Below are 21,390 nucleotides of genomic sequence, written 5' to 3' on the forward strand. Positions count from 1 at the left end.
AAAGAGAACATATGCTAGACTATCAGATGCAAGGGACATTGTGTTCTTCAGTGAGTCACTTCTTGGTCTAATTTCAGAACAGGCTGTGTAATTATACTTTGCAGTTGGTAGTTCAGGAAAGTTCAAGTGAAATTATTTTTAAGATAATGGAGATGAGCCTATGTGAATCATAGAATCCCAACAGTGCAGAAGGAGGCCATCTGGCCCATCTGCAGTGGCCACAATCCCACCAAGGCCCTATTCCCGTAACCCCTCATATTTACCCTGCTAATCCCCTAGACATGAGGGTTAATTCAGCGTAGCCAATCAACCTAACCTGCAAATCTTTGGACTGTGAAAGATAACTGGAGCACCTGGAGGAAACCCACGCAGACATGGGGAGAATGTGCAAACTCAACACAGACAGTGACTCGAGACTGGAATTGAAACCGCTTCCCTGGCACTTGTGAGGCAGCAGTGCTAATCATGTGCAATTGTGCAGCCCCTATGTGAGTCTATGAAGACAATGTAAGACATAACTGTAGAGAGAAAAGGGTTAATCGTGAATTCACTGAGATTTATAAGTATTAATGCTCCTTGCCTGATTTATTTTCACAGACAGTGAGTTCAAGGTGAAGGCAGAATACATAAAAACTAAATCAGGTGGGGGATAGGAGTGAGGGGAGGATTTAAGGACATCAATTTAAATGAACATGACATAAATTTAAAGTAGATTTTTGAAAAATTTTTTGCACTCTCGGATGTTAAATGTTAATAATACCCTGTAAATCAGGGCAGTAGAGTTCAATATATTTGGGGTGTTTAAAATATTAGGCTGGATGAGATTTAATATCAGAGAGATGAGTATTACTGAGTTTGAAAGACCTTTCCTTCACCTTGTCTGATGTTATGCTCTTTTATGAAGATAAGTATAATATTTATGTGTAGAATGTATTCTGAAAATGTTATCCAGTACATTGTGATTTTCAAGTGATCTGTGATAAAACAGACAAACAAAGCCAAAGTAACGCATAAAAAAATCCTGATGAGGAATTTGATTTTAATTAAAATGTTTCTCACTCAACAAATAGAAATAGAACAGCTTAGGTGGATTGGCCATTGTCAAAATCCTCCATAATGTCCAAAGATTTGCAGATTAGGTGGATTACCCATGGTAAATGCGCAGAGTTATGGGGCGAGGGTAGGGTGTTGGATCTGGGTAAGGTGCTCTTTCGGAGCCAAATGGCCTCCTTCTGCAATGTTGAGGTTCTATGGGTCTAGAGGCAACATCCGCTGAAGATAAGGACCACCACCCCTTAGGGACAACTCACCAGATTCATTCAGGCATTCCTAAGCCAGTGAACTGGAGGGAAAATCTCTTCACAGGATGTTGGTGTGGGTGTGGCCTTTCATATCAGTGGCCCAGTTATTGGGGCATGGTAGCTACCCAAATGGAACTGCCAGAATCAGCACTCAGTGGGAGTCCACTCTGACGCTGGGGAGATTCCAACCAAATCCTCCCCATTTCTCCCATTAAAATATTACCTGCATGTTATTGGCTCACTGCTACTGGGTAGTCACTATCAATGTTCAAATGCCTCTAGCAAGTTTACCCAAAGATGGGAATGCATGGGCCACTGACCCAACAACCAAAATTCCTAGCTAGTTCCCGGTCCCTACTCAGAGAAGACTCAGCAGGACTAGGAAGATTCACCTGTTTTGAGCCTCCTCAGTTTTACTTTATTAACTTCAATTGAAAGTGAAATCAGGACAGAGAGTGATTCAGATAACAAATACAATCTTTTTCTGTTTGGGAGATAACTGACTACAATGTTGTGGAGTACCAAATGCAAATTTATTGAAGTTTTCTGTATTAAATGAATACTTTGCATCTGTCTTCACTATGGAGGTAGATGCTGTCCAGATCATGGTCACACATGAGGAAACTCTGTCCCTTGAAGGGTTCATAACTGTTAAGGAGGAAGTTAGAATGTTGGTACCTAAATTTGACAAGGCAGTGGGAGCAGATGAGATACATCCAAGGATATTGAAGGAAGTGAGAATGGAAAATTTTGGGACACTGGACATAATCTTTCAGTCTTCTCCAGACTCGGGGGAACTTCCAGAGGACTGGAGATTTGTAAAGGTTATAATCGGGTTCAAACAAAAATTCTGAACATAGCCCCAGCAATTATAGGCCAGTCAGGTTAACATTGGTTGTGGGCAAATTTCTAGAAACAATTATTCAGGATAGAATTAGAAGTTACATGGAAAAATGTGGGTTGATTAGGAAGAGCCAGCATGGATTTCTATAGGGAAATTATGTTTAACCAACCTGCTTTTTGAGGAGTTACAGAAATGGTCGATGAGGGTCATGCTGTTGATGTGGTCTACAGGGACTTTCAGACGGCATTCAATACAGAACCACACAACAGACTTGTGAGAAAATTAATAGCTAATGGAATAAAGGACAGTAGCAATGTGGATACAAAAATGGTTGAATAATAGGAAGCAGAGAGTAATATATTTTTCAGGCTGGAGGGAGGTATAAAGTTGTTTACCCCAGGAGTCGGTATTGGGACCTTTGCTTTTCCTGAGTATATGTTAATGTTTTGGATCTTGGTATGGTATACAGGGGATAATTTCAAAGTTTATGATGACATAAAACTTGGACATATTATAAACTGTAAGAAGGACAGTGTAAAACTGGAAATTGGCGAGATGGTGAAACGTACAGGTAGGTGGTAGGTGAAGTTAAATGCAGAGAAGTGTGAAGTGATAGATTTTGGCAGGAAGAACATGCAAAATAAGGGGTAAAATTCTTAAGGAGGTGAAGAAGAGAGGGACCTGGGTGTTTATATATGGATAGATTATTGAAGGTGGTTGGAAAGGTGGAGAAAGCAGTTAATAAAGCATGTAGTATTCTGGGCTTTAATTATAGGGAGATAGAGTTCAAGAGCAAGGAGGTTATGCTGAACTTATACAAGACACTAGTTAGATTTCATCTGGAATATTGTGTACAGTTCTGTGTGTCACACACTATAGGAAGGATGGGAATGCAATAGAGAGAGTGCAGAAGAGGTTTGCAAGAATGGTTCCAGGGATGAGAACTTCAGCTACTTGAAGTTTTGAAGTATATTTGTGAGTGTCATGAGTAGGTTTACATTAACACTTCAATAAAGTTGCTGTGAAAATCCCCAACTCAATACACTCTGGTGCCTGTTCAGGAGCTGCTACAAAGAACAAAGAAACATATAGCACAGGAACAGACCCTTCGGCCCCTCAAGTCTGCACTGAGCATGCTGCCTGTTTGATCTAAAAGCCCCTACCCTTCCGGTGAACAAAAGATTATAACGATAGGTTGGAGAGGTTGGCACTGTTCCCCTCAGAGAGGATAACGCTAAGAGGAGATTTGATATAGATGTTCAAAACCATGAGGCGTTGAACTGAGCAGATGGGAAAAATTATTCCACTCACCTGACGAAAGGGCAGCGCCCCGAAAGCTTGTGATGTTTGCTACCAAATAAACCTGTTGGAATTTAACCTGGTGTTGTGAGATTTCTTAATGTTCTTACCCCAGTCCAATGCTGGCATCTCTACATCCTGGTTCATCACATGACATGCTGTGATATCACCAGAGGCATTTGCAGCTTTTTATCTCACTTCCATATTGAATTTGTTAAGGGGAAGTCTTGCCTTACGAATCTGGTAGAATTTTTTGAGGAGGTGACAAAAATGGTCGACGAAGGACGAGCCGTTGATGTCGTCTATACAGATTTCAGTAAGGCGTTTGACAAAGTCCCTCATGGTAGGTTGGTTGAGAAGATTAAGGCTCATGGAATACAAGGCCAGGTATTTAGATGGGTTGAGAACTGGCTTGGTAAGAGGAGACAGAGAGTAGTAGTGGAAGCGTACTTTTCTTGCTGGAGGTCTGTCACTAGTGGTGTGCCGCAGGGCTCAGTACTGGGACCTCTTCTCTTTGCAATATATATAAATGACTTGGAAGAGGGAGTAAGTGGTGTGATCAGCAAATTTGCTGATGACACTAAGATGGCTGGATTGGCGGGCAGTGAGGAGCAGTGTCTGGCAATACAACGGGATATAGATAGGCTGGTATATTGGGCAGAAATATGGCAAATGGAGTTTAATCCTGATAAACGTAAGGTGCTGCATTTTGGCCAAAATAATGTAGGGGGGAGTTATATGATAAAGGGTAGACCTTTAAAGAGTATATAAACGCAGCGGGACCTGGGGGTGCAAGTGCACAAGTCTTTGAAAGTGGCAGTACAAGTGGAGAAGGCTGTGAAGAAAGCTTATGGTATGTTAGCCTTTACAGGGAGGGGTATAGAGTATAAGAGCTGGAGTCTAATGTTGCAGTTGTATAGAATGTTGGTTAGGCCACATTTGGAGTACTGCGTCCAGTTCTGATCGCCTTACTACCGGGAAGACATGGAGACCCTGGAGAGAGTGCAGAGGAGGTTTACCAGGATGTTGCCTGGTATGGAAGGACTGGGGTATGACGAGAGATTGAGCAAATTGGGGCTGTTTTCCCTTGAAAGACGGCGACTAAGGGGAGATCTAATAGAGGTATATAAGATTATGAATGGTATAGATAAACAGCGGGAAGCTTTTTCCTATGTTAGAAACGCACATTACGAGGGGCCATGGGCTTAGGGTGAGGGGGGTGAGGTATGTTATACCTCGGTTTTTCACACAGAGGGTAGTGGGGATATGGAATGCTCTGCCAAGCAAGGTGGTGGAGGCAGGTACGCTGGAGTCGTTTAAGAGTTACTTAGACAGGCTTAGACTGGATTGGAGATGGGAGGATAGAGGAGATTGTTTTAAATAAGGTTCAGTAGTCTTGGGACGTCCCTGGTAATGTATAAGGATGTGGAATGATACTGATGTTTTTCTCTTTTAATTCACAGGTTTTAAGTCGGTCCGCCTTGTTGTCCAACGAGGGGCATACACGCGATGGGTCGTACAAGAACTGCTCTTGGATGTTCGAGAATAGCCTAGTACTTCATGTTGTTAGTGTACGCTTAAACTGGACCAGATGCTGGGCAACACGACAGCTCGGTGACTATCACTGTTTGCTGTGCAGACACATGGATTTGGGCCGGTGTCTGTGGGAGTTTGCGCATTCTCCCCATGCTTGCGTGGGTTTTCTCCAGGTGCTCCGGTTTCCTCCCACACCCCAAAGATGTGCTATTAGGCTGATTGGTGGTAATAAATTGTCCCTAAATTAGTTTTCCCTCAATGTGGAATGCCATAAGCATGGATAAGGGTCATGGGTGGAGGGGGGACTCGTAATGTTAAAATGGCGGCGCGGGCTCGTTGGGCCGAAGGGCCTGTTTCCGGGGCTGTTTTTGTTCTTTGTTCTTTAAATTCAATCAGGCAACACCTTGTAAATAAGCTGCATTGGTTTGTTTAAGTAGTCCATGGTTTGATACCTCAGAAATCCTTTTTCCTTTGTTGTTAAATCAGAAAAAATTGTGCATACATAACAATAGTGATAATTGGTTTTCCATGAATACAGCATGCCATTGATTGCATACGTGTGGCCTTGAGGTCTCCCTGGCAGCAGGCAGTGAGATTAATCAATTGTAAATGATTTCACTCCATAAGTATTCTGTTCACTTGTGATCACAGAAAGCATTTTTTGCATGCTTGTGCAGGTAACCAGGGACTTCCCATGATACTTACATCTCGACACACTCACAGGTGCCACAGCTCTTTGCGGGCCCTCATTGCTCACAGGACTGGCTTACTGGGGATAAGGCATACTGCCAGAAGACTGGCTGATGATGCCTATTCAGTGTCCACAAAGTGATTCTAAGATACAATTCTGCACATTCTGCCACTGGGTTCTTGATAGAACAGACGATTGGCTGCCTGAAGATGCATTTCTGATGTTTGGTCTTGCCAGGCAGGAATCTCCAATACTCATCGCACAGTGCCCTAGAATCGTAGAATCATACAGTGCAGAAGGAAACGACTCACCCCATCGTGTCTGCATGACAGAGCATCCGGCCCAGGCCCTATCCCCATAGCCCAGCATATTTACCCCCTGTAAATCACCTTAACTAACACATCTTTGGACTGTGGGAGGAAACTGGAACACCATGAGGAAACCCATGCAGACATGGGGAGGATGTGCTAACTCCACACAGAGAGTTACTCAGGTCCTAGGTCATTGTTGTTAGCTGCATCCTGCACAACTTTGTGCTACCTGAGGAAGAAATTAAAGAACAAAACATTTTCTGGGACAAGGAGGATGTTGAAGGGAATGAATCTGAAGAGGGTAATGATTGAAATGAGTCCATGAAGAGACATTGTACAAGAATGACACAGAAGATATACCCATAACAGTCTGATAGCTACAAGATACCAGGAGAGTGAAGTGCAGACAATTTCTCATAATTCTTACTTCCTTTTGCTTTTGCTGCTTGGAAGACCCCATCACCTTCCACCTCAGTGAGAAATTCTCTCAAAGGTGCAATGTTCTCATAATGGTTATGGAACGTATTCACTGTACAATGGGATTATCCTTGGAAATGCCTAACCAATGGTTAACTGAGTAGTTTGACAACATGAGGCTGCTGTGGAGCATTCCCTTCTCACACATCTATCGTTTGTATCTTTGTCCTCACCAAGTCATAGTGCATGGCAGCATATAAACAACTGGAATTCCAATTTATATAGGGATTTACTCATGTCAGTCTAACATCTGCTCAATAAAGCATCACTATCACACATATCACTCTTTTAGCCATTACCAGATAGATGGCTAATTAGACAGCAGCACCATGAGAGCATCATTTGTCTCATGACCAGCTCTCATCAATGTGGAGTTTTGAGACATCATTGTGAAACTGCCCACAATTCACATATCAGGAAGCTGGAACCATTAAAGTCTAGGTCATGCAGAATGTTGAGACATCATCTTGCTACTATCCCCAAAAGGCCATTCATACATCAAGAAACAGTGACCATTAATATCTAGTTCAAACGGTAAAGTTTTGAGGTTTGTTTGCATTGTCCTCACTGGAGTGTGCCACACCAAGAAAATGGTTGCCTGAGGTTCAACCACTCGGGACCCTGCAATTAATGGATGCCTTGACAATCTCTGTCCTAAATAATCTTTGCGTTAGGGCAAAACCTCAAATAGTCAATACTGCACCAATGAGGAATTATTTTCTGCGTGGACCCTGCTGAATCCTTAAGAGAGCTGAATTTGCATTGCAGTGAGAACCTCAAGTCAGTACAGTTCACAAGACCATTCCTGTCTATATATCCCAAGTCAATGAGAGCTCTGTCATGCAATGAATTCCACATTGTGTTGAGTGCTCTCTTTGCCCACAGACCACTTAAAGCCTTGCTAAGCCATATTTGCCCACAGACCACTTAAAGCCTTGCTAAGCCATACAAGTCCAAGTTAAGATTGTGTTACGTCAGCAAAGGACCTTATGAAGATGAATACACAACTCTTAAATCAGACACTCTAACCCCTCTTTCAGTCAAGTCTAGGTGCCAATTTGATTCTCATGACACCAGAAAACTGTACTAAAGTTGCAAATCATTTTATAAATGGCTGGTTAGACAGATCTGTTGCAACAGAAATGGAAAGAGCATGCATGGAGCATACCCTGCGTCTTGGTACCTTAAAATTTTGTTGCAATTGTATGCACATCACTGAACACCAAGTTGAATATTGTAATAAACTCCTAATAACCCTCTGAATAAGAAATGCTCACATGTGTTTGTCACTTCCTAACTTGCACTTCATATATATTATATTTGTATATATTACATATATTTTTTCCATTCACGTAATGTTAAGGGATAAACTGTAATGTTGTCTTTTTAGACATAGCAATAATTTTGTGAGATTTTGCCTGATTTCTCCTCATTTTAACTGATTTTAGCACCTTAGATCTTACCTTTAATGGTGACATTAATGTAAGAACTGTGGTGTAGATTGGTCCCAGGAATATTAGCATGACAGATGTACATTCCAGCAGTCTCTTCAGTTATATTTTGCAAGATCAATTGATTGGAATTTGATCCTATCCCATTAACCTTCAAAAAAAATCAAGGATTTATATGTAAGTGTGAAAGAGTCAAGAAGATTGAATATGTATCAGCCCTCAGTAGTGTGAGCACAGTATTGAATTAAAACACAGATTTACCCCAACATTTAGCTCATTTTGTAATTTTGTAATTTTGTGTTTTAGCTCATTTTGTAATTCATCCCAATCAGAGCGGCTTGGTATGTTACAGGGGTCACAAATCAAATCTAAAATAATAAAAATAGCTTTCCCTACAAATTTAGTTCTTCTGAGTTAAAGCTCAGTGAAGCCAGATGGAGGTAAGAAGTTCAGATGCTGGAAATTTGAAGTAAAAACAGAAAATGTGAAATACTCAACAGGTCTCTGTGAAGAGAGTAAGAGAGATAATATTGCATGTCAAATCTACCAGAAAATCTATGCCATCTTAAAATGGTTCTTCCCCAGCGCTCACACTTTTTTTTCCCACTTCCTGTATTGCATGTCACTTGAATTACCAATACCATCCAGATAATGTTAAGGAATAAACTGCAATGTTTTTAAACATAGTAATAACCTAGTGTGATTTTCTCCACATTTTCTCAGGTGAAATTCATAGAATGTACAGTGCAGAAGGAGGCCATTTGGCCCATCGAGCCTGCACTGAATAATTCCATCAGGGCTGTAATAAGTCCTCAGAGGCATAAGTCCCTTCACCAAGATCCCTTTATTTACAAGTCTGATAATAGCGTACAGAGTTCCTTTTGTTAGCAGTCCACACTAGGAATCCCAGAGGAACTGGCACTCCTGGTTAAGTACAAAGAAAAAGGATCCCTGATTGACCCATCAAATTGGCCCTTAATCAGGGAGTTCACATTCTAACAAGCCCACCTCAATTGCCTGATTAAAGTCATTATAAGGTCCTATCCCCGTAACCCTTCATATTTACCCTCCTAATCTCCCTGACACTAAGGGAAATTTACCAAGGCCAGTGAACCTCAGCTGCACATCTTTGGACTTTGGGAGGAAACCAGAGCACCTGGAGGAAACCCACATAGACACAGGAAGAATGTGGAAACTCCACACAGACAGTGACCCAAGGCCAGAATTGAACCTGGGTCCGTGCTGCTGTGAGGCAGCAGTGTTAACTACTGTGCTACCGTGCCACCCTAATTGTCAAATATATTCCCAATGACCAAGATAAATTTGACTCTGCAATTTGTTTTTAAAAGGTGCAATTTTATAACACTGATCTACCCTAAATTCATTCTGTTGCAACAATCTGTAAAAACTTTGGTTAATCATATTACTGCAGGCTTCCCTCTGATCTCCTGCTGAAGTGCCCTCTAGCAATGACAAATCTTAAGGTAGTCATCCATACAAACTTCTACAGCTATTTGTTTCCAAGACCATTTATTAACAATCTTTCTTTCAAAGGACAGTCCCACAATGGAACAGGCTATCAAAGAAAATAGTCATAGACCCATCACTAGAAATCTTCAAGATCAAATCTAAATTGAGTAGGATATTCTATATATGAACCATACACTGCAGCAAGAAGTCAGTTCATCCCCCAACATCTCAAGGGGAATTAGAGATGGGCAATAAATGTTACCCTTGCCAGGATTGCCTAGATCCCATGAATGAACAAAAAGAAATTTTCCTCATGCTACCATTTTTTAAATCAACTTAGTCATCTTAATCTCCATGGCAGAAGTTTATGTGCTGAAGCAACAGTTCTTTGCTCCACATTATTCTACTCAGCCCAACAAACAAGCAAAAATAATTAACGAGTTCTTTAGAATATATTAATTAATTCCTGTTTTAATGGTTTTAAGCTATTCTCCTTTTTAATATCAGTGAGACCATTACCTTTGTCCATCTGTAACGTGGGGTCACTGAACTGTTGATGTGGCATGAAATGTTCAGAGCATCTCCAGGAAATACCTCATAGGGACCCTCAGGAGTAAATTCAATGTTGCCCAGACCTGGAAACAATAGTCCAGACCATACATTAAAGGAATTCAGCTAGAGTCACTAGAGTCACAGCAGAGTATAAAACACAAGGTGCAAGAACGTCAGAAATGTAGGAATAAGTGGAATAGATATTTGTTCTTAATATTTTCATCTGGAAAATTTGGTGGGACAATTATCAAAACTAAGCTAAATCCATTACTAGCATGCAATCCTCAATGTTTGAATCTCCTCTCAACCTTGCATCCCTTACTAAAATCTACCCCAGTGATATTGTGTATCATGCAAACTATTGCTATTCTGTGCTCTTCTAAAACCAATATGATACAGTGAGCACTAACCTATGCTATGTACTAGTAGTCTAAGTAACCGCATTTACTGCAGCACATTCCTGAATGGCCACATCATAAATTTGTGGCTGTGAGCATATCTCTCCCCAGCATCACAAATATCAACATTTTGATAGCAAATAAAAGCACAAGTAAAACCTGTCAATTTACTGATATGATAGGCTGAACTCTCATAGAAACCCTACAGTGCAGAAAGAGGCTATCTGGTCCATCATGTCTGCACTGACCATAATCCCACCCAGGCCGTACCCCCATATCCCTACACATTTACCCACTAATCCCTCTAACTTACGCATCTCAGGACACTAAGGGGCAATTTTAGCATGGTAATCAACCTAACCCGCACATCTTTGGACTGTAGGAGGAAACTGGAGCACCCAGAGGAAACCCATGCAGACACAAGAAGAATGTGCAAACTCCACACATTCAATGACCCAAGTCAGGCATCAAACCCAGGTCCCTGGAGCTGTGAAGCAGCAGTGCTAACCACTGTGCTACCGTGCCACCCATAACTTTGTTTCATTCACTGACAGGATATGAGCAACATGATCCATTGATGCTTATGATTGTCAACAGATCTGTCATCCTACAAGAAGGCTGCCTCTGGGTTAGACAACAGCTCAGTGAGGGAAATAATCTTCAGTGACAACATAAACATGTTTTATGCAAAGTTCTGTAAATTATTACAATCTTTAAAAAAGCCTCATCTCTTTTTTAAGCAGTTTTGGGTGGCAATTTAAATTTCTTTCGCTGTTCCATCTGCTTTCTTGACTGTAAACTGCAAAGAGAAGTCATTTAAATAGATTAATTCCATCAAAGACTATTAGGTAATTTAACACTGTAAAATATTACCATTGCACAATGTACACAAATCAAGTTGGAATCCATCTGACCTTTCAGTGTATTCTCAGAAGGATGCAGTGATGTCTCACCGGAGACCACATTCGCCAGTTTGTTTGAAGGGATGCTTTAGAAGTTTCCACAGACAAGTTTGTTATGTATGCACCTATCCACTGTGGTGCCTATCGAACTATGAAGTAGGCTTGATGACTTGAACACTGGGAACCCTTTATTGTAGGTGTGCACTGTTCATCGGTCAGATTTAAGTCTGCACAACTGGGTCCCACACCAGGAATCACCTGATCTGCACTCTCAAGGGGGCAATACACACGCCAAACCCCAACATACATTATATCCATATATTACAAGGTCAAGAGTGGTTTTTAGTTGCCTTTGTCATCAAATTAAGGTGAAATCAACAGAGGGTTATTTGTAGACTACCTCTGATTGATACAAAACCTTGTAAGTTACTTGTGCACAGAGTAATTAGGGGAGGATGTAATCAAGCTTCTAACACAGAAATATCACTGTAAATACTGAAATGTTAAGAGACAATCTTACATTCCTGTTATGTAAAGTCAATCCTCTGCAACTGGTTAGGATACAGTTGCTGATATTAAACCATTATGTACAGAATGCAATATGAAGCTGATTTGCTGCAGTGATAAAAGAGCTTTTCTGATGAAACATTGGTCTAGCTCTGTCCACTCTGGTGGACTATTGTCAGAAAATCAGGTTTGGGTTAGGAAAAAGGTTTGTCACTCATTATATATGCTTTAATGACAGTCACTGAGGTGAGTTGTAGATAAACTTAATTATGTTCTTAATATAACTGTGATGCAAAGATCACTAATTACACAGTATAAATAAATGCTGTGCGCTGAATGTTTCCTTCCTGATACACTGCTGAGTTATATCTGTTAGGTGTTAAAAATGGGTGGGCAGGTCCCGATTACAGGATTGTCTCCCCACTTCTGACACTAGCAATGTCTCTTAGCATGAGAAAGGGACCAGGTCACACTGTATACATTTTGGTCCCCTTACGTTAAAAAGGATATAGTAACATTGGAGACAGTCCAAAGGAGATTCACCAGGCTAATTGCTGGGATGAGAGGGTCATCCTATCAAGAAATAGTTTGCATCTGTATTCCTTGGAGTTTAGAAAAGTGAGGAGTGACTATATTCAAACATATAAGGTCCTGAAGGGGCTTCAAAGGTAGATGGTAAGCTGTTTTCACGACTGGGAAAGTTTCAAACAAAGAGACATAGGTACAAGATAGAGGGTCGGTCATTTAAAACAGGTGAATTGAGGGTGGCGAACCTTTGGAATTCTCTGTCCCAAGGGGTGGTGGAGGCTGTATCATTAGAAGTATTTAAAGTGGAGGTGGATAAGTATTTGATAGATCTAGGAACCGAGGGCTATGGGGAAATGGTACAGAAAAGTTGAAGCCTGCATAGTTCAGCCATGATTGTGTTGAATGGTGGGGCTGGTTTGAAGGAGCTGGTGTCCTACTCCTGTTTCTATTTCTTGTGTTTTTGTCTTCTTGTGCGTCATTATCCCATACCCAGCCGCCCTACTTTGCCGATGTGAGCCTGGTCATTAGACAGATTTATGGCCAGCTAAGAGGAATGTAGTTCTTAAGTACATTTTCAAGTATTATTTCTTTATTTTGTCAGATTTATGAGCTGTTAGGAGGATTATAAATTTATGTTCAAGTAGAATTTGTTCATTTTGACAGATTTAGAATCTTATCAAATACTTCCAATTGTTATTATAGGGCTTGTGAGTTTGCTTATGGTAGGTACCAGGTTGAGTGGGTTGGAAAGTGTGTTGGGAGGTAAGATGGTAAGTGAGAGAAGGTCTAAGGGAATGATTAAGGGCAGGATACTGAGTTCAATCTCTCCATCCACAGGAATGATGAATGATCCACCGAAATCCGGAAATCATGAATCTTACAAGTGAGGTTGCGATTTCTGATTTTCGCCGCCACTCGCCAACAACTTAATCAAATTCACACCCATAAGGACATGAACCCGATTTTTAAAAATTCATTCATGGGACATGGGCATTGCTGGCTGGCTAGCATTTATTGCCCATCCTTAATTGCCCTTGAGAAGGCGGTGGTGAGCTGCCATCTTGAATCACTGCAGCCCATGTGCTGTGGGTTGACAATATATTTTAATAGATTTACATCTCATCGAACACCCTCCTGCCAGATATTGAGCCCACACCATAATTTTAAACCTTGCCAACGGTGATGTTACATCAGCGAGGCTTACAACAGGTTCACCCAGATACAAACCTGTCATGGGGATTCCCCGGGGGTGTAAAAGTGCCTACCTGGCATTGCCAACTTGTAGCAGGGCAAAGGTGGGGGATTCATTTATTTGTGGTGGTGGGGAGGAATGACATGGGAGCCGGGGATGCCAGCAATGTTCAGTGGCATCAGAAAGGATTACCTGTGTTGATTGTTTAGAGGGGACAGATGTCAGCTCTGACCTTGGAAGGCATGGGGGAGAGAGGTTGGTGGTGAATATTAGAACATCGAACATAGAACATTACAGCGCAGAACAGGCCCTTCGGCCCACGATGTTGCGCCGACCAGTTAAAAAGCAATGACCCTCTCACCTAAACCAAACCCTTTCCATCCATAAACCTATCCACAGATCTCTTAAACGCCCCCAAACTAGGCGCATTTACAACTGCAGCAGGCAGAGCATTCCAATCCCTCACCACCCTCTGGGTAAAGAACCTATCCCTGACATCCGTCCTATAACTACCACCCCTTAATTTAAAGCTATGCCCCCTCGTGCTAGCTTTCTCCATCCGAGGAGAAAGGCTATCACTGTCCACCCTATCTAAACCTCTAATCATCTTATATGTTTCAATAAGGTCCCCTCTTAGCTGCCTTCTTTCTAACGAAAACAACCTCAAATCCCTCAGTCTCTCCTCATAGGACCTCCCCTCCATACCAGGCAACATCCTGGTAAACCTCCTCTGCACCCTCTCCAAAGCCTCCACATCCTTCCTGTAATGTGGGGACCAGAACTGCACACAATACTCCAAGTGCGGCCGCACCAGAGTCTTGTACAGTTGCAACATGACGCTGCGGCTCTTAAATTCAATCCCCCTACCAATAAACACCAAGACACCGTATACCTTCCTAACAACCTTATCGACTTGATTTCCAACTTTCAGGGATCTATGTACACATACACCTAGATCCCTCTGTTCATCCAAGCTATTCAGAGTCCTACCGTTAGCCCTATACTCCACACATCTGTTATTCCTGCCAAAGTGAATTACCTCACACTTTTCCACATTAAACTCCATCCGCCACTTCTCGGCCCAGCTCTGCAATATTGGCTCTGACCATTGAAGTGGGGAGTGGTGAATGTTGGCTCTGACTTCCGATGGAGGGGATAGAAACCTTTGCAAGAACTCAGAGCAGAGGGAATTAAGAACAACAGGAAAAGACAGTAAGGAGAATAAGGAAAGTGATAGGCAGGGAAATCAAGGGCCAGAATCAGATAAGGATTGAGTAAAAAATAGTAGGAAAGGGAAAAGAAACATTAAATGTGCCCACCTTAAAGTTTTGTATCTGATAGCTTGGAACATTCAAAACAAAATAGATGAATTAGTTGCACAGATAGATGGAAAAGGTATGATGTATTTGGCATTACAGAGACATGGCTCCACGGTGAGCAAGGATCAGTAATAAACATTGAGAGCTATTCAGTGTTTAAGAAGGACAGAGGGAAAGGAAAAGGTGGCAGAGTTGCATTGTTGATTAAAGATGATATTGATACACTATTGAGGAAAGATATTAGCATAGGTGGTGTGGAATATGTATGAGCTGAGTTAAGAAACAACAAGGGCAAAAAACATTGGTGTGGGTGGTATATACACTGTTAAACTGTAGTGGTAATGTTGGGAAAAGCATTAGACAGGAAATGCATGTGTTAAAGGAACATCTGTGATTATGGATGACTTTAATCTGCATGTGGAATGGGAGAGTCAAATTAGTCACAGTGCAATATAGAGGAATTTCTTGGGCGCATACACGATGGTTTTCTGGAGAAGTACACTGAGGAACCAACAAGGGAGCAGGCCATTTTGGACTGGTGTTATGCAATCAGAAAGGATTAGTTGGCAATCTGGTTGTGAGAAACTGCTTGAGGACAAGCCACCATAACATAATAGAATTCTTTGTTGGGGTGGATAATGATTTGGTTGATTTTGAGACCACAGTCCTGAATCTCAATAAAGATAATGATGATGGCATGCAAAGTCTCATATCACCCGACTAAAGTCCAATGGGATTATTTGGAATCACAAGCTTTCAGACTGCTGCTCCTTCATCACTCAACTAACTCAGCAAAGGAGGACCAAGAGATTGACTAAGAAGGGAAGACGGAATATGAAAGTAAGCTAGCAGGGAACATGAAAACTAATAGTAAAAGTTTCTATAGGTATGTAACGAGAAAATGATTGACAAAAACTATGAATTACTTTCAGAAATGGGAGAATTCATAATGGGGAATAAAGCAATGGCTGAGGAATTAAATTTGTACTTTGCTTCAGTCTTCATAAAGGAAGACATGAATAATGTGCTAGAAGTGCTGAGAGAAATATGTTTTAATGAGAAGCTGAAGGAAATGAGCATTTGTAGAAAAATTGATTTGGGGAAACTGATGTGATTGAAGGTGGATAAATCTCCTGGTCCTGATTATTTTCATCACAGAATACTTAAGGAAGTGGCCCTGGAAATAGAAGATCCACTGGTGGTTATAGAAACATAGAAAAACTACAGCACAATACAGGCCCTTTGGCCCACAAAGTTGTGCCGAACACGTCCCTACCTTAGAGATTACTAGGCTTACCTATAACCCTGTACCTTACTAAGTTCCATGTACTTATCTAAAAGTCTGTTAAAAGACCCTATCGAATCTGCCTCTGCCACTGTTACTGGCAGCCCATTCCATGCACCCACCACTCTGAGTGAAAAACTTATCCCTGACATCTCCTCTGTACCTATTCCCCAGCACTTTAAACCTGTGTCCTCTTGTGGCAACCATTTCAGCCCTGGGAAAAAGCCTCTGACTATCCACTTGATCAATACCTCTCAACATCTTATACACCTCTATCAGGTCACCCCTCATCCTTCATCTCTCCAAGGAGAAAATGCTGAGCTCCCTCAACCTATCCTCATAAGGCATGCTCCCCAACCCAGGCAACATTCTTGTAAATCTCCTCTGCACCCTTTCTATGGCTTCCACATCCTTCCTGTAATGAGGTGACCAGAACTGAGCACAGTACTCTTTTCTAAAATTGTTCTTACAGATTGGAGGGTAGCTAATGTAAGCTGGCTATTCAAAAAGGGAGGTAGAGAGAAAACAGGGAACTATAGACCACGGAACCTAATGTCGATACTGCGGAAGTTGTGAGAGTCTGTTACCAAGAATTTCATAACTTGTCATTTGGAAGGCAGTGGTATAATCAGACAAAGTAAGCTTGGATTTACCGATGAGAAATCATGCTTGACAAATCTATTGGAATTGTTTGAAGTTGTAACTAGTGGAATTGACCAAGGAGAACCATTGGATGTAGTTTATTTAGACTTTCAGAAAGCTTCGACAAGGTTTCACATAACATACTAAACAGATGTAAAATTAAAGCACATGGGATTGCAGGTAATGTCTTGAGATAGAAAGCTGGCTAGCAGATAGGGAGCAAAGAGTTGGCAAAAAGGGGCATTTTTCTGATTGGCAATCAGTGACTAATAGGGTTCCACAAAGATCTGGACTACGACCCCAACTGTTCATGTTGTATATTGATGATTTGGAAGAGGGAACTGAACGTATTATCTCCAAATTTTGCAAATGATACAAAGTTGGATGGGGGATGAGGTGCGAGGAGGGTGCAGAGATGCTTCAACGTGATTTGGACAGGCTGAGTATTTGGGCATCTGCATGGCAGATACAGTATAATGTGGATAAATGTGAGATTTTCCACTTTGGTAGCAATAATAGGAAGACAGATTATTACTTAATGGGTGTAAATTGAGAGAGGAGGATACTCAATGAGACCTTGGAATCCTCGCGCATCAGTCACTGTAAGTAAGTGCGCAAGTACAGCAGGCAGAAGGCAAATGTTATGTTGGCCTTCATAGCGAGAGGATTTGTGTACAGGGATAGGGATGTTTTGCTGCAATTGTATAAGGCCACACCTGGAGTATTGTGTATGCAGTTTTGATGTCCTTATCTGAGGAAGGATGTCCTTGCTATAGAGGAAGTACAGCAAAGGTTTACCAGGCTGATTCCTGGTTTGGCAGAGGAGAGATTAAGTTGGTTAGGATTACATTCACTGGAGTTTAGAAGAGTGAGAGGATCTCATGGAAACTTATAAAATTCTAACAGGGTTAGACAGGGTAGATTCAGAAAGAATTTTCTCAATGCTGGGGGATTCCAGGACCAGCATGCATAGTTTGAGGATAAGGGGTAAATCTTTTAGAACTGAGGTAAGGAGAAATTTCTTCACCAAGAGGGAGGTTAATGTTTGGAATTCACCACCCCAAATGTAATTAAGGCCAAAACCTTGTCTGAATTCAAGATGAAATTACATATAGCTTTTGGGGCTAAAGGGATCAAGAGATATGGGAGAAAGGGGAGATCAGGATATTGAATTCAATGAACATCCATGATCAAGATAAATAGTGGAGCAGGCTCAAAGGGCCAAATGGCCTACTCCTGCTTCTTGTTTCTATGTTTTTATGCCAGCCCTGATGAAGGCGGGCTGGGGGATGGCGGGGGGCGTGGGGACTCCTGAAACCTCTGTGGTAGGCTGGATGTTGGGGGGAGAGTTTTTTTGGTCTGATCAGGCACCATTAAACATGGTTCCTCAAACCCAGTATGGACTGGCTTAGCTAGCATGTTGAGGCCTTACCTCTCTACATGAAGACATGAAACGTATCCTTTTGTTGTGACATGGTGTCATTAGATCTGGAAAGAAAGCTGGTCTGTTTCTCTGGAGAGAAATACACCATTTTTCTCAATGGGACCAACACTTTGTCAAATTCTGGTAAGTTCGTCCCTCCGGGGTTTGGGTATGGGAGTATGGATAAGATTGGGCTATGGGGTGAGTGTTATTGTGGGTGAAGGTGAAGGGGTTAAGGAAAGGACCAAGGAGTGAAAGGGTCACATGGCCTCACATTCATCTCCAGAACTGGGCCAATATCTCAGTGAACAGCAATGGGCTTTCTTTGTTGTTCCGACTTGTAGTTTATTTAGTATTATGCTTCCTTCAAATAGCCAGACAAAGCATTATTCAAATGGTTTATTCTGTACATATAGAAGTCTGGAAGATCATTAAGGCCAACCAGAGTACAAAATTCAGGAATCCACAAGATATAGTTTCAGTTCAATTACAAGTAATATACCAATAAAGGTATAGAAGCTATCTCTGTCATTCACAGCTATTGATTAAGGTTACATTTTGCATAAGATACAATGTTAAACACCAATCACTACAATCTTGCACTTGCTTAATTATAATATTCAATCAGCATGAAGACATAATCATGTTAGCTGACCTAATTCATTATTGTTATAAGTTTTCATTGAAGTCCCAGTTTATAACTGTGTGCTTATTACCCCCCCCCCCCCCACCCCCCACCCCATGTCTAGATGTCTAATATAATGAATTCTCTCGGACTTGCACGCCTTTATTGTGGAGTCCAAGAGGCGTAGGCACAAGTCATAGGTAGAAGAAGGATTGGAATGAGGCGCTCACTGAATGTTAAAATGGTGGCGCGGGCTTGTTGGGCCGAAGGGCCTGTTTCCTGTGCTGTGTTGTTTTTTGTTATTTGTAAAGGTCTTGACATTTACAGGTGTCAACTTTTATAAAGACTGTGGTTTGTCTGATAGAAGTGTACGTGATTTTTAAACTTTTGTGATTATTAAACCTTTCAGGTCTTATAACCTGACCTGGGTGGTTCGGTAGCACAGTGGTTAGCACTGCTGCTTCACAGCTCTAGGGTCCTGCGTTCGATTCCCGGCTTGGGTCACTGTCTGTGTGGAGTTTGCACATTCTCCTTGTGTCTGCATGGGTTTCCTCCGGGTACTCTGGTTTCCTCCCACAGTCCAAAGATGTGCAGGTTAGGTTGATTGGCCATGCTAAGAAATTGCCCCTTAATGTTCAGGGATGTGTAGGTTAGAGGGATTAGTGGGTATAATATGTAGGGATATGGGGGATAGGGCCTGGGTAGGATCGTGTTCGGTGCAGACTCGATGGGCCGAAGGGCCTCTTTCTGCACAGTAGGGTTCCATGATTCTATGACAATCTCAGAATAGATCTGCCTCTGTTTCCACCTCGAGCCTTTTGTGAGAGATGGCATGCTCAACTCCAGCTCGTCCCTGACTGTCCACCATGAAAATAGAATGAGTGGGCATTGCCAGCCAGGATGCAGAATTGTGACAGTAGGAAATCCTAAGATTTCCAATGACCATCTCTAAATTGAAAACCCAGCCTAAAGTATTCAAACAGCAATGTTGTTTGATTGATGTCGATTGATAATATCTCAGAGGGATGTGTAAACCCTTTAGAACAAGTCATCATTACGTGGAAGGAAGTGTTAAGTGAATTAAAAAGCATTAAGGTAGACAAATCCCCCGGGTCAGATGGCATCAATTCCAGATTACTGAGGGAGACAAGAGATGAAATTGCTGGGCCTCTAACAGAAACCTTTGCTTCTTTATTGGCCACTGGTGAGATCCTAGAGAATTGGAGGACAATCAATGTTGTCCCATTATTTAAGAAGGGTAGCCAGAATAACCTGGTAATTTTAGGCCAGTAATCTTGCCCTCAGTCAGAGTGAAACTGTTGGAGAGGATTCTTAGGAATACGATCTATACGCATTTGGAACTGAATGGCCTTGTTAGTGACAGACAGCATGGTTTTTTACAAGGGAGGTCATGTCTCAATAATTTAATTGAGTTTTTTGAGGAGGTGAGAAAAAAATTGATGAGGGAAGGACTGTGGATGTTGTCTAAAGTATTCAACAAGGTTCCTCATGGCAGGCTGGTGCAAAAGATCAAATCTCATGGGATCGGGGTGAACTAGCTAGATGGATTCAGAACTGGTTTGGTCATAAACCAGCATAAACCATCCAACGCTGGCATCTCCACATCTTGGCCATAAAGGTCAGAGGCGGTGGAAAGGGTTTTTCTGAATGGAGGTCTGCAACGAGTGGTGTTTCGCAGGGATCAGTGCTGGGACCTCTGTTGTTTGTAATACACAAATGACTTGGAAGAAAATGTAGATGGTCTGATTTCCACATTTGTGGATGATACTAAGATTGGCGGAGTTGCAGATACTGATAAAGATTGTCAGCAAGATATAGATAGCCTGGAAAACTGGACGGAGAAATGACAGATGGAAGTTAATCCGGACAAATGTGAGGTGATGCATTTTGGTAGATCCAATTCAGGTAGGAGCTTAAAACAAATGGCACAGCCATCAGGAACATAGGCACGCAGAGAGATCTAGAAGTACAGGTCCACAGATCTTTGAAAGTGGCAGCACAGGTAGAAAAGATGGTGAAGAAGGCATATGGCATGCTAGCCTCATCGGATGGGGCATCGAGTATAAAAGTTGGCAAATTATGTTACGGTTGTATAAAACATTGGTTAGGCCATATTTAGAATACTGCATCCAATTCTGGTCACCTCATACCAGAAGGACGTGGAGGCTTTGGAGAGAGTACAGAAAATGTTTACCAGGATGTTCTCTGGTATGTGGAGGGTATTAGCTCTGAGGAGAGATTGAATGAACTGGGATTGTTCTCCCTGGAAAGACAGAGGCTGAGGGGCGACCTGATAGAAGTTTATAAAATTATGAGAGGTATAAATAGGGTAAACAATTGAAAGCTTTTTCCCAGGGCAGAAATGACAATTAAGAACATAAGAACATAAGAAATAGGAGCAGGAGTAGGCCATCTAGCCCCTAGAGCCTGCCCTGCCATTCAATAAGATCATGGCTGATCTGTCGTGGCTCAGTTCCACTTTCCCGCCCTCTCCCCATAACCCTTAATCCCCTCTCTTATCAAAAACCCATCAACCCGCGTCTTAAAAATATTTAGCGAGGCAGCCTCCACCACTTCAACGGGCAGAGAATTCCAGAGATTCACCACCCTTTGAGT

General features: G+C 41.8%; 1 protein-coding gene across 2 annotated transcripts in view; it reads right to left on the reverse strand.

Moving 5' to 3' along the window:
• The window catches only part of LOC145349350 (T-cell surface protein tactile), a 131,843-nt gene that overhangs the window by 27,647 nt on the left and 82,806 nt on the right, over nucleotides 1-21,390 (reverse strand). Inside the window, exons 8-9 of one of the 2 annotated variants that reach the window (XM_080197865.1) lie at nucleotides 9,900-10,015; nucleotides 7,923-8,061 (exon numbers count right to left, since the gene is read on the reverse strand). The exons of the other annotated variant lie outside the window; for it this stretch is intronic. Coding sequence (XP_080053991.1) covers nucleotides 7,923-8,061; nucleotides 9,900-10,015 — 255 coding nt within the window. The remainder of the gene's footprint in view (nucleotides 1-7,922; nucleotides 8,062-9,899; nucleotides 10,016-21,390) is intronic. 2 annotated transcript variants of the gene reach the window in all.

Source organism: Carcharhinus amblyrhynchos, chromosome 10 (assembly GCF_965287045.1).
Source record: "Carcharhinus amblyrhynchos chromosome 10, sCarAmb.v2.hapA, whole genome shotgun sequence".
Lineage (NCBI taxonomy): Eukaryota > Metazoa > Chordata > Chondrichthyes > Carcharhiniformes > Carcharhinidae > Carcharhinus > Carcharhinus amblyrhynchos.